General features: G+C 34.1%; 1 protein-coding gene across 1 annotated transcript in view; it reads right to left on the reverse strand.

The window, feature by feature from the left end:
- LOC132750452 (uncharacterized) overlaps positions 1-12,028 on the reverse strand; it is a 38,505-nt gene extending 26,477 nt beyond the window's left edge. Inside the window, 11 exon segments of the mRNA XM_060740444.1 lie at positions 182-308; positions 496-799; positions 1,104-1,452; positions 1,670-1,822; positions 4,869-5,088; positions 5,406-5,550; positions 7,972-8,235; positions 9,829-9,951; positions 11,223-11,366; positions 11,542-11,718; positions 11,941-12,028. Of these exon segments, the coding sequence (XP_060596427.1) occupies positions 182-308; positions 496-799; positions 1,104-1,452; positions 1,670-1,822; positions 4,869-5,088; positions 5,406-5,550; positions 7,972-8,235; positions 9,829-9,951; positions 11,223-11,366; positions 11,542-11,707 (1,995 nt within the window). The 5' untranslated portion in view covers positions 11,708-11,718; positions 11,941-12,028.
- Between the last annotated feature and the right edge of the window lie 1,824 nt (positions 12,029-13,852).

Genomic DNA, 13,852 nt, shown 5'->3' on the forward strand with positions numbered 1-13,852 from the left:
ATGTTTAGAACAATTATTTTAATGTTTTTGTTCATTTGTGTTAAGTTAATGTTCTTATGTTAATTCCTCTTCATTTACATAGATCTACTATCTTAAGTCTAGTTGCTATGTATAATCAAGAATTTTCGTATCTATTCAATAAGCTTTCTGATCATCCAACATTTATCTTTATCTAATTTACCTCTGTTTCCCCTTGTGGTGGCTCATAGGAATGCCCATGGACTACTTCTCTGTTGGTAAAATTATCAAATATTTTCCATGAAATTTCGTGAATACCACTGTGGAAATCAAATACTTCCCATTCAATTCTACAAATACATCGGGGAATTGTTTTGTATCACTAAACTTGAATTTGATAGATACAAATCAATATCTTTTATGTTCATTTATGTACATTTCTAGTAGATATATCATAAAATCGTACAGTACAATTATGCTAAAATAGTACGTTAATAATGATTTTTAGAAAATAAATAATATATTTTGAGTACTTACATTAATTTGTTCAATTCTAAAAAACTGTGTACACTAATGTTGACCCAGTCACCTTTTGTGAGCCAAAGGTTTTGTATAACTGGCGGAGATAGATCGATCTTAACTGTTACATTATCCTCAGCAAATTCTCCAACAGCGTCAATTCCGCGTATAAAATACGTTAGCTTCTTCCCATCAACAAATTCTTCACCAGTATATACCATCTTTTCTAATTTAAAGAAATCATCAGGCACTCGTTCAAAACTGACATAATCTGTTTTACCATCAACTTCAACGTTACGTGCTATATCAAACCGAACAATTCCTGAAATCAATATAGATACTTAAACTTATAAATAAATAGAATAAACACTAAAACAATTTCAGGTAAAGAAAAAGAGTCATGTAAAGATGAAACTACTAAATTGTAGCATAAATGCGGATTTTGAATAACGGAAACGTTTAAATTAAGTTTTATCTTTTTATATTCCAATAATATGAATAGATAAGCAATCGTAAATGTAAATAAAAGATTTATCAACTTGGCTACTAAGTTTAACATTTATTGCATTTCGTACATAATATTTGGATAAATTATTATAACTTCCTTACATAGGTATATATCGTACCGTTTACGTTTTTTAGTTTGTCAATTGTTCTACTTGATCGTCCTTCTCGGTCATCAAGATCTCTAGAAATATTTTTGTTTTCTTGTACACCATTTAGCCAACCACCATTGCTATGTCTAATATTTCGAAATCTATTCGGCCAAACAATTTCTATTTCTTCGCTATGTTTATTTATCCACCCGTTTTCCAGGGCTTGAACAATGCTTGGAGGTTTTCCGTATAGATCAACAACAGACGCATTGTCATAGAGAATAATTCTCCTGGCAATTTTGTAATTTTTGGCACGGTCATGTACAATAATCTCTACTGAATATGGCCCGGGTTCGTCTAGGTCAAAAGTTGTGGAGGACTGAAAATAATGATATAATTTTGTTATAATATATTTCTGAAAAAAAATAACAAAAAAAAAACAACATGATTATATTGAGGCTATAATGATTTGACATTCGTATATATTTCTTTCAATTATTATTAATTATCAGGCACTAGTGAAAGTGGTAAAACGATTTATTAACTTTTATGGAAATGATTTATGAATAAATTGTTCGCCTAATTTTCATACTTACATAAGTTGATGATAATGTGCTTGGTGTTAGCATGTATTTGTATTGAAGAAGATTATCATCCAAGGAATTTTCTAAATAATAAATATTGAATTCGTACGCGTCTATTCCCGAATCTAAATCAGTCCATCCATCCCAAAAACCAGTGACTTTAGACTGAAAAAGTCGATATGTGGAAAACATAAATATCGATCTTTTGATTTCAGATTTTGTTCACTTTTATATATCAATATATTAATACATATAAACAAATCATTAATATTACTTTAAGTTTTGATGATTTAATACTGCTTAATCCGATGGCAAGGACGTGCGATATAAGACATTGTTAATTATCTGTTATCAACAGACACAATCAAGTATCTGTTTTATTGCTCTATTTTTCATTGCACTCGGGGATGGATCTCCCCCTTCCGGAATTTTATTTTAATATGATATTTCAAATTCAAGACTACAAATGAGGAAACGCTGGTTGGAATACTTGAAATATCTCTATATTGATGCCAGATGCTTGCTTTATAATAGCGTACGTAATTTGGATTTTAATGTATACTTGATTATTTGTTCTTTTTGTTCTCGTGTCGGCTGTGAATCGGCGCCCCCTTGTGGTTAAGTGGTTGCCTTTAAGGGTTGTGACATTGGAATTGCAGTGACTGTTTATCCCTGTGTGATCGTAGGAGGCAACTTGATAGGTTCAAATAACTGGATTCTACGTATCTCATAGCTCCAGAAGGTAAGGTCATGTTGCTTTTAATTTGTAACACCAAACGTTAGCTAAAATCACCTTTCATGTTTCGGCGCGATATGACCTAAATTGTGTTGACGCGCATTAAATACACGGAGGCCAATCAGAAAGGGATCGGAGAATCTCTCAAACATTGTAGATTTTTGAACCGAGGCTTACATATTAAGACTATATTTTAAGACTTTAAACATGCTGTCCTAAGTTTTGATAATTTTTTTCAAAGTTACATATTTTACAAAACATTGGATCGGCAAATTGGAGAAAATATTTACATATCTAGCCTCAGACGCTAGCTCATGAGTATCAAGGTCCGCATAGATCTGTGGCGATTCGTTCTTCTCCGCATCAGACCTATCAGACCGTACTTATTAGTACTAACCCGTGCTTTTACCGTAGCAGACCGAGGTGTATCCGTAGTGCGTCCGTCCTGATTCGTGTCGCTTCGTAACATATCGGGTCTTTCCCGGGGCTTTTACCTACATTTTGGCGTGCCCGGTCACATATTCACGGATAATGCCACGGAAGAGCTACGGTCTAATCTTTCACGGACTACTACGGAAAAGTGAAATTCCGTAGTACGCTACGGTTCCAGTACGGACACACAACGGTATGTGTACGGAGTTTGACGGATTTACCACCAAAAGTCCCCGGAGAGACACTGATTGTTACGGACCGACACTGTTTGATATGGAGCGACACGAATCAGGACGGACGCACTACGGAAACACCTCGGTCTGCTACGGTATAAGAATGGGTTAGTACGAATAAGTACGGTCTAATACGGAGAAGAACGAATTGATACGGAGAAGAACGAAATGCCACGGATCTATATGGACCTATTATATCCGTCCACAGCCTCATGCATGCTCATTTGCATAATGCCTCACAAGAAAAGGACACATAGAAAACGAATTGCAGAGTTCAATGATTTTGGCGGAGAGGATTCGGGCTCATGAGTCCAATCCCCGAGACATATCAGGTCCGATTCAAGTGAATTTCTTGAAGTACGCCGGATCCTCCACAAGTTCGGCCATGAACATGAAGGGGTCTTCGTAAAATTCACCATGTCGTCTGTCTTCTCTTACCTGATTAGATCATTAATGAAAATGCCGATCAATACTGCTTCTCTTTCAATTTTAAAATTTGCTGTTTTGACATTTTACAATTACATTAATTATCGTGAATGTTTATGTTTTAAAAATATGTAAAAAAAGCTTCTTAATTAATCCTATTATTACTCAAGGGCCAGCGTCCGAGGCTTATGATACACGTCATTTTATGTACATATTTACTCCAATTTCACGATCCAATGTTTGTAAAATATGTAACATTAAATGTTTTCTATTACGTATGAATTGTGGTACGATATTAATATATTTTACCTCTATGCATCTCATCAAGCAGCTCGATCACTGCCTCCGCATTCTGAGCCATTTCAACATAAAGTTGCAGCCATTCAGATGGCAATTATCTTTTATTGAATGTTCCCTTTTTAACAAGAAGGTTGTATTTATACCATTGAAAAGTACATGATACTTAATTTATCCGTATTAAACAGTGATGGACCGTACCATTCCGTACCGTTTCGTGATGCAACGCAATAAACCGTATAAGACCGTTGCTTTCCGTGACAATGCCGTATTAATCCGTATTTAAACAGTAGCTTATACGTAGGGTTACCGTACAAATAAGATGTTGGTGGACTACTAATAAGTACGGACTTGTACGGTTTCCGTACGGACCAATACATATCAATACGGTTTAATACGGACTAGCAGGGAAACGCTACGGTTGATTTTTCTGTAGCAAATTTTTGTGCATGTTCAAAAATTGTCAAGGATCGCTACGGATATACAAGGACTACCACGATTGATTACGATTACAATACGGAGAGCTATTGACCAGTACGGGTAGCTACGGACGATGCCGGAATTAATCCGTGGCTCTTCCGTGGGCGTTTTCCGTGAATATGTGATCGGGGTATCAGATCCGTCGAACTCCGTATTCATACCGCTGTAAACGGAGTGAACTACAGAATTTGGCATTTCCGTAGTAATCCGTGTACGAATAGTCCGTAGCTCTTCCGTGGCGTTATCCGTGAATATGTGACCGAGATATTACTGTTATTTTACGCGTATAATGTTAAAACATATAAACATGAACCGACCGATGTTGCAATTGTTTCTAGTTCTACAAAATAAGGTATCGATCGTTACTTCAAAACTATGAGCATTTATTTTGGTTGGGTTTTACGTCCCACCAACACAGAAGAGGCCATATGGTGACTTTCCAGCTTTACTGCTGGAGGAATACTTTGATGCCCCTCCGTGTATTTCATGCACGAGCGGCAATATATATTAAAATACATTGCATAAACTAATTAATAAAAGCACTATCATATTGAATAACTATACAGTTTGTATTTATATATATTATGTACATTTATTAAATATGTACCTCAGTGAAGAAATCAGTTACTTTTAATGCATCATGAACACAGTCATTATCTTGTTCAAAGCAATGGTTTGGCGTAAATGTATCAAAACCAAGTTCAAACTCTTCGCTTGTCGTAATGCCATTGAGAAAATAGTGTCCTATCGTATATGGAGGTTGGAAGCTACCTCTGTCCTCATAGATGACTTTGCCGCCATTTTTGGCTGACAATTTGAACTTGATCCTATAGCATACACGTATTGTTTCAATTCATATTTTATAAACAAGTACAGAAAATGGTTAATTATTTATTTTGAAATCACCGCCAATTAAAATTGGAAAGTTAAGTCAACTATTGTTATACTGTGTGAATTGGATTTGTTGAAGTTGAATGTACTCTTGAGCAAATAGATATACAAAATTGACCTTTAAGTAAAGCATATTTAAAATGTAACTATGACAATTCATTTAAGCTTTCTATAATTAAAACTTTATTTTTCAAGAATTGTGAATATACTTGTAACTTTAAGAATTGTCGAACTTATATATTTGTATACTCACTTATCAGCGTGTTTAAAATCCCTATAGTTTAAAATTTTCCTCCAAGAGTCAATATTACTTATCCTTTTATTTGTGATTGCCTTGCTGCAGCTTTCGTTAAAGTTTGTGCAACCTCCATCAATTTTCCATTCTGCATTTTCTGAACCTGTTTGTAAAGAATATTCATTTGTGTGTTAATAATTCTGAACAAAATATTCAAAGGTAAAAATGGTGGTGGTGACAGGCACTCACTACTGTATGCAACATTTGTCATGAGGTTTATGATTAATGCAATTCGTTTCATAAACATACGCTTGCAACAAAAACTACTATTTACATGTCATGCGATTGATTACTGTTTATACAATCAAATAATCATTAAGCTCATAATTAGGTTAGTTCGAATCATGCAAGTTACTATGGATTTTTTTTCTCATTAATTTAGCATAAATATATATTGAATATGTTGAGAAGCAAAGAAACATTTTTTTGTTTTTATATGTTTTATGAATGTTAAATACAAGGTTTGAAAACTTTACTTTTACTTGAGTTTTACATTCATATTATTCTAAATGAAAACATATAAAATGCATATGTTAAGAAATTAGTGTGACACAATATTGATGAAAATATTTATTTCTATTCCTATAAACAAATTTAAAATAATTCTTTATAATTGTCTATTAATTACCACTGATGTACAAGTGAAAATGTATATAAATATAAACCTTTCAAACTCTCAAAGATATAATTTTGAAAAACTTATTGGTTAAAATAATCATTTATGCTTCAGTGTTTATGTAAATCAAATAGTTAAAAAGTAAGTTAGTAGCTAAATAAAAGGGGCTAATTTACCATTTTGATAAATTTATCTTAAACCAGGTTTTGCTTATATCTTTGTCTGTTTGTTTGGATGATAAACATGAATGATTTTGTGGAATGATTATATTTATTTTGCGATTTTCAATATAAATATAAGACAATGACAATGTTTTCTTTATATCTTTATTCAAATAATGGACTTTGCAACTGTCTCATTTCATGTAATGAGGGCAGTGAACAGGGAACAAGGCTAAATTTATCATGCGTTAAACACGGTATCTACATATAAAGGGAAGCTGCTTTGGCAAAACGCATCGGATTTAAGAGCTATAACATTACATCGCCATAAAACATCTGAGTTGTTCTATCTATTCATCTAAATACATTTAAAAACTGAGAAACAAGTCCATTTTGAAGATATTTTTGTATTTGTATTTTCCTTCCAAACTTATTGGTAAAGTGATGTGCTGATGTAATCCTGACTTCAAAAACTTAAATAGCAGTTTTTCATCCCCATCCGCGTAGCGGACAGGGGATTACAGGAATGGCCTCTGTCTGTCACTCAGTCCGTCTTTCAGACCATCCATCTGTCCGCCCGTAACACTTTCGTGTTCGCTCAATAACTTTTACACCGCTGAAATATTTTTGAAATAACTTGGTACAAGTGACCACTATAAAGAGACGATGATTGAGCGCAATATTTGGTTGCTACCCCTAAGGTCAAGGCCACACTTTAAGGTCAAGTGTTAAAGGCAACATTTTCGTGTCCGCTCCATAACTTTTAAACCACTGCAATGTTTTAAAGAAAACTTTTAAGAAATGATCATTATTATGACACCATTGGTAAAACACAATTATCAAGTCACAACCCTCAAGGTCAGGGTCACACTCAAAGGTCCAATGTAAAAACATCTAATTTTTCATGTCAACTCTATAACTTATTGCCAATTCAAAGGTTTTAAAATTACTTGGCACAAACTATCCCCACAATGACAAAGTTTGCACTGCTCAACATCCAGGTTGCTACCACAAAGTCAAGTTATATGTTCTCCATAACTTTTTGACTTTCGGGAAGATTTTAAATTAGTTGGCACAAATAATCACCATCGTGAGGCTATGTGCTTATTATATGCATGGCACAACATCAAGGTCATGGTTTGAAAAATGTCAAGAATAACACATTCATGTTCACTGCCGAAGGGGATTTAGCTGTCCTTCAGACTGCCTTGTTTTACATTTTGTTAATAAGGCATCAGGCCCTTTACCAAATATAACCAATATAAAAACACAAATATTAAGTAGCTTTTCCCCGGCATTAACTTAAGCGGCCTGACACAGTATAAATCGAGTACCAGTACAGAAGTAATGGAATTTCTGTGTCTTTTAGTTCAGTTCGTGACATCTTTTTATACTATGCAGTAATTAACTGTGGTGGTGTTACTCCATATCATCGCAGCTTGCGTTAAACTTCGCTTGCCTCAATTTTATGAAAAAAACTTTTAAGCATCCCCTTAGAGTCCCCACCCTCGTTGTATCCGTACCTATTCTTCGCCATCTTGACGGGCAAAACAACAAAAACACATTATTAATAGCCAATAGATTTGATAGAGTTAAAACTCTTGTTAACCACAAAGCATGAAACTGAAACACGTTCCCTATGGTGAGCCGTAAAGTCAGTTCGCCATTAGCAGATAAATAAAATCAAACGATTTCTAGACAAAAAGTTATGATGATTTCTACTCTTTATCAAAATTGAAATAGTTACCCCGTAATAAAGTTAAAACCAGCTCTTGCACTTGTATTCCAACACTATAATCAAGAGTATGATTTGGTACATTGGCACTGTCAATTTCGAGCTTGTAGTGTGAAGATCCTTCCAGCGAAATACTCGACCAACCGGTTTCTTTTGTCCAAAATGTGCCTTCATGTGATTCATGTAGAAGTGCCTTGTCCACTATTTTTGGTATGTTTTCAGAACCAAGGAGCTTAAAATACATTTGTTTTATCGCAGGAAGTTTTTCAGATGTTGCTAAAATAAAACAAGAGTGAAATGATGGCCCTTATATCGCTCAGCTGATCATTACGGCGTTAAATGACATAATCAATATACATGTAGTTAGCTATTAATGAAAGCAGATTACATGTCTTTTAATGAACAAACATATAAAATTCCTTAATCGTAAACTGATATCATAACGTTCATATCGGCATCCGAAGTAGTGCATATGTAAACAAAATTGTTCTATATTTGAGCTGTGTCAATTAGCTTTGGACCACAGTGAACCATTTCAAACTTGAGAGAAATTTATTTTTTTAACCCAGTTTCCATTTTTTACCACATGTAGATAAAAATTCAAATAAAAGTAAACTTTAACCTTTTTACGGAAAATTGGGGTTAAAAAAAAGGTGGGGGCGTGGGTCTGTTTTTTCTGCCCAAATTTTTAAAACCCCAGGGAAACTCGGTTTTGACTTAAATCTTTATTAAATTTTCTAAAATTTCAGAATTTTGGCCTCTATTTTTTAAATAAGTAATTTTATTTTTCTCCTGTGCCCTCTTTTTCATCTATGGACGAAAAACAGCAAGGGATGACGACATTCAACGATCCTTAAAGTTCACCCGGCCAACTGGGGCAGCAAAAGGCAAATTCGTATCAAAAAACAGAAATAGTTACTCAAGCAAAGGGGCAACATTAAAAAAACATTTTTTGTTTTTTAGTAACGATAGGGACTGAAATTCAAGCGATAAGGTTTCAAGTAAATTTCATTGAAGAATTATTCATATGCAGGTATCCTTGATGGAAAATTCAAATAAACTAGAAATGTTTTCACGCAACGGATCCACCGCATACAACCAAAATTCCAAATGATTTAATAATATTTAATTCCAAATTTGTTTGCACAAACTTTTGTTTCATTCTTAATTCAAAGCCCTTCAAATATGCAATGTTAACTAAAACCATTTTTATACAAAGTTCAAGGCCATGAGGTATTCAGTGTCAACATTTTGCAAATTGCATATTGAGTATTTGTAGCCGAGATAATGACTACATACAATTCTACAAATGAAAGAATGTGGAAACTGAAAGTTTTATTTTTTCCAACGTTCAAGAGAAATAACGTTGTCGAAAATCATCGAATTATGGCCAATTTCAAACTTGGCCTGCTTATTCCAAAGATGTATCTAAATATTAAATTTAAGTTGAAAGTGTATAACTATTTTGGGAGATAATGAACGGAAACTTAAAATATCTTTTTTCTCTCAAATTAAGGGAAAATATCAGACCAAGGCCAAATTCGAACATGACCTGCGCATTACTTCGATGTATTCATATATCAAATTTGAATTGAATGTGTCAAATCATCAAACCATGACCAAATTCGAACTTGACCTGCACATTTTTATATCATATCGATATCTTAAAGTTGAGTTGAATGTGCTTAACTGTTGGAGGGATAATGATCAAAAACTGAAAATTTCTTTCTGAAGTTAAAGGGACATAACTCTGCCGAAATTCATCAAACAATGACCAAATTTAAGCTTGCCATTTTATGGCGGGGGCATAACAAATGTTATAAAATACTTATTTATCCTTTATGTATATATCTATTTACATGTGTGTACCTGTGGAACAATCACTATATTTGGATGTAAAGCCTTTGGCACATTGACAATCTGTTTCCAGTACCATGTTGCCTGTGCAAGTACCCGGGAAGCATCTGGCTCCTTTATCCCATGAACAAGCCCCTGAAATATATTCATTTTAATATATGAATATTCCAAAAAACAAATAACTTAACAAACCAAACCATTGCATTTTGAAAAAGTATAACCGTGTGGACATTTAGATAAAGCTATCGCAATAAAAATACTATGCTATAGTTGGCCTTAATAATAATTGCAATTTTTTTCAAAATGGTTTCCAAGGGGTAAGTTGTATTAACTGGGGAAAATGTATTACTGCTTTTCCCTATTCATGTTCACCGCTTTGGCGGCGGAATTTAATTTAACATATCGTCGCTTTTAAAAGAGTTACTTTTAGAAATAGAAATGTTACCAAACAAATATACATGTAGAAGCAAAAGGAAGTTTTATATTCGATTAAAGTATTAAAATTAGAAGATTGGACGTTATGAGTGGAGTGATGCACATGTACTGTTAGACATGGCTACACATAATTAATCAATAGTCGAAGTCAATCGTTTGTAAGATTATACATTAAGATCAATTTAGGCATTTTCATGGGATGGCATGTATATCTAATAAATAACACAATTTATGTACGTTCAGTCAGTGAAATAGAAATTATAAAAAATTCTAGTATGAAAACTGTTATTTCTATGACTATTTTGTGTATAACAGAATGTTCCACTTTGGGAGGTTTCATGACTTAACTGCACTAAGCCTTATTCTGAATTACTGCAATTAGCTCCTTAAATATTTGTATGAATAAAATCATTTAATTATATGATCATTTAAGATAATATTCACATCAGGTCCCGTGTTCACAAAGTTTTAAGGTTAAGAACCAGGATCGATATCAAATTTCTATTTCAATATTTCTCCATTGTGTATTCTTATCATTTGATTTTGAATATTTAGTTAAATGATGACATAGAACAACGTATCTTAAATAAATTATAACTACTTTACAAAATATGCGCATTTTAACGTTGACACAAATACTGTTCTTCATCATGAATTCATACATTTAACTTTTTTAATCCATTGTTATTCCTCATTTTCATTTCAAAATAAGTTTGATTCTTGGCAAATCAATTTAGTGATCACACTGTAGTAATGCACTTTAATTAACCCTGATATGATCAATTGAAGTTACATACAGCAATGAACATAACATAAGAATTCGCATCCTCATCTTTTCTTTTTGCATATATTTCATCTGGTGTCCACCTTTTCAAAAGTGTAATCTTTTTTGTTCTTGTGGACTGACTGATATTCATTTTATAGAGGGAAGCATCTACAAATAATGATCTGGTCAGTTATTGAAAACTTACTTTGACATTTCTTGTTATCAGGTAACCCTGTATAAACGTTAAAGCCTCGCTTTCCCCTGATATATTCACCTTCACAATATTCACACCAATAGTTACTCCATGATGAACATACTGGTAGATTACAGTGTGCTGGCTTGTAACAGGCTAGAATAAAAACATATTATTATCAAAAATAGGTCTCCTTATAATTTAAATTTCCCATCATTTTGCAGAGGATTTTGACCTGCACATAAACATTTTGATCTATTATAAGTATGTATCGGATATTAAATAAACACATACATAAACACATATCACAGTATATTTTTTAACAGACTACCTTTGCAATATCCACGTTTGTATGTAGTAGGGTAATATCCTTTGTTGCAGTTATGGCAATGAAACGGGGTAAGGCATGTTCCGCCACTGTTTCTGACCACATTACCATTTTTGTACTTAACATACCCCTCGTTGTTGATATTACAAGTGTTTGAACCATATCCCATCCTACACAAAGCTTAAAAAGACGTCACAATATTTGGTTGTTATTCTTTGAATCAAATAGTACAGGACATTTAGTTGTATGAATATGCAAAATATCTAGCTAAGAAATTTAAAATGTTTTATAAAGTCATGGCAAATTTCCTTACAGCGTCAGACTTTTTTGATATTTAAAAATAATCTATGAAATAAAACATATAAGTGTGTTCGTATAGTGTAAAAAAAGTATTAAAATTACGGTCTGAGCAAGAGGGTCCTTTGTAATACGGGCAGCAATCTCTTATAGTCTTTGTGTAATACCTAGAAAAGTAAACAAAACAAGCGAGTAATTAATCAATTTTTTGAAGTAATTATCGTTTTTCTTTCTTACATTATGTTAACATTATGTTCTGTTGAAGAGGAGGAAAACTGTATGGTCGTAGAGTTAGCCAGACAGCCGGGACAGCCGGAGAAGCTGCCACAAATATTTGTCTTGTCCGGCTGTCCCGGCTACTCCGTCAAGCCAAAATCCGGTTCCGGCTGAACAGACTAGCCAAAAATGATACAGTAAAGCATGTGTAAAAGATCATTGGTTTATTCCACGATGTAGTTTCAAATTACTTATCAATTTGATCTCCAGCTATTTCGGCTAGTTAAAATAATCGGAATTATGTCTTTTAATGATGAACAAGAGCACCACTTTGGCGAGCAATATACACAATATACAAGAAGCATAATTAATTCCAGTTATATTGCGGTCCAAAAAGTGATGTTACATGCCAATTATCTAAGCTATGGCCAATAAGATTCAGATGTGTTTTTGGTATATAAGTCAAAATAAATCAAGTGACCCCTTAGGTGGGACCAATACTCAATTAAGTGGCATGACTCATATCAGTTTTTAAAAGTAAAAAAGATTATGCTTCCTGCTAAATATCTAAGCTAGTTAAACAAAATAAAACTTAAATGTGTTTTCATATATATATATATATAAATCAAATCATCCACGGACACGACAGCTCTTATATTTGTCATTATAAATCAAGTAATCCCCAGGGCGGGGCCAATGTGATCTCAGGAAGCCCGAACCTTTGTTCTGAACACCGTGTTATTTTAAGTATTATTTCTGCCAAAAAGTATTAATTTCTTTATCTTGGTTCAATAGATATAGAGCGGCCACAAAATATTGAAACTGATAAAAAATGAAAAAAGAAATGACCTTAGAAGGGTACCCACATAGTTACCCACAACATTTCAGCAAAAAACTTTCAATTTCCTTCCACCGGTTTAAAAGATATAAATAGGACATGAAAACTTCTAAAAGATAGACGGACTGACGGCATAACATATGACTGAGTTAAGAATATGTCTGTCGTGTACGGTGTCCGTGTTACCACTTGTATACATGTGTCCGTCGCGAAGCCTCAATTCCACAGAACCCCGTATGATGGGATGGTAAGGGTTTCTGAACGTGGATCAGCTGATACAGGTGTGTCCGTCGGGAAAAATTCGAACTGAAAATGCTCGATTCAGTTTATATCTCACCATTTCTTGCTGGCTCCTGTGTATCTGATGGTAAAATGGGGTCTGTCGGGAGCCCTCTTTTAATTTGCCGACAATACGCCAAAATAGAACAGTAAATGGACATTTCAGCTTGCCATTTCCGGCTGGCCCCCGTATGTCTGCTATTCTGGTAACCTATCGATGTTAAGCCGAAAATCGAACTGTGAATTGCAATTTCGGCTCAAATCTCGTCATTTCCAGCTAGCCCCTGTGAGACACATATTCCAGAGAGCCCCATATGATGGGATGGGAAGGGGGTCTGACCGTGATTCCACTGGTGAAGGTGTGTCCGTAGGAAGAAATTTGATATCCTACCGGCGTTGAACCGAAAATCGAACTATAAAATGAAATTAAAGCTATAATATCTTGTGTGTCCGTCGATATAATCGAACTGTAAATTATTATTTTTGTATATCTCCTAATTTCAGGCTTGCCCTGTGAGACCCAGGGTCAATTCCTTAAACCCCAATATTGTGGGAGGATAAGGGTTCTGACCGTGGTCAGCAGTGATTATTTCACCCCATACCTCGTTATTTCCGGCTGAGCCTTGTGTGTCTGCTGTTAAAGATGTGTCCGTCGGGATCATTCTACTATTTTGTCAACATTAC

Source organism: Ruditapes philippinarum, unplaced genomic scaffold, assembly GCF_026571515.1.
Source record: "Ruditapes philippinarum isolate M1 unplaced genomic scaffold, ASM2657151v2 ctg679_1_1_1_1, whole genome shotgun sequence".
NCBI lineage: Eukaryota > Metazoa > Mollusca > Bivalvia > Venerida > Veneridae > Ruditapes > Ruditapes philippinarum.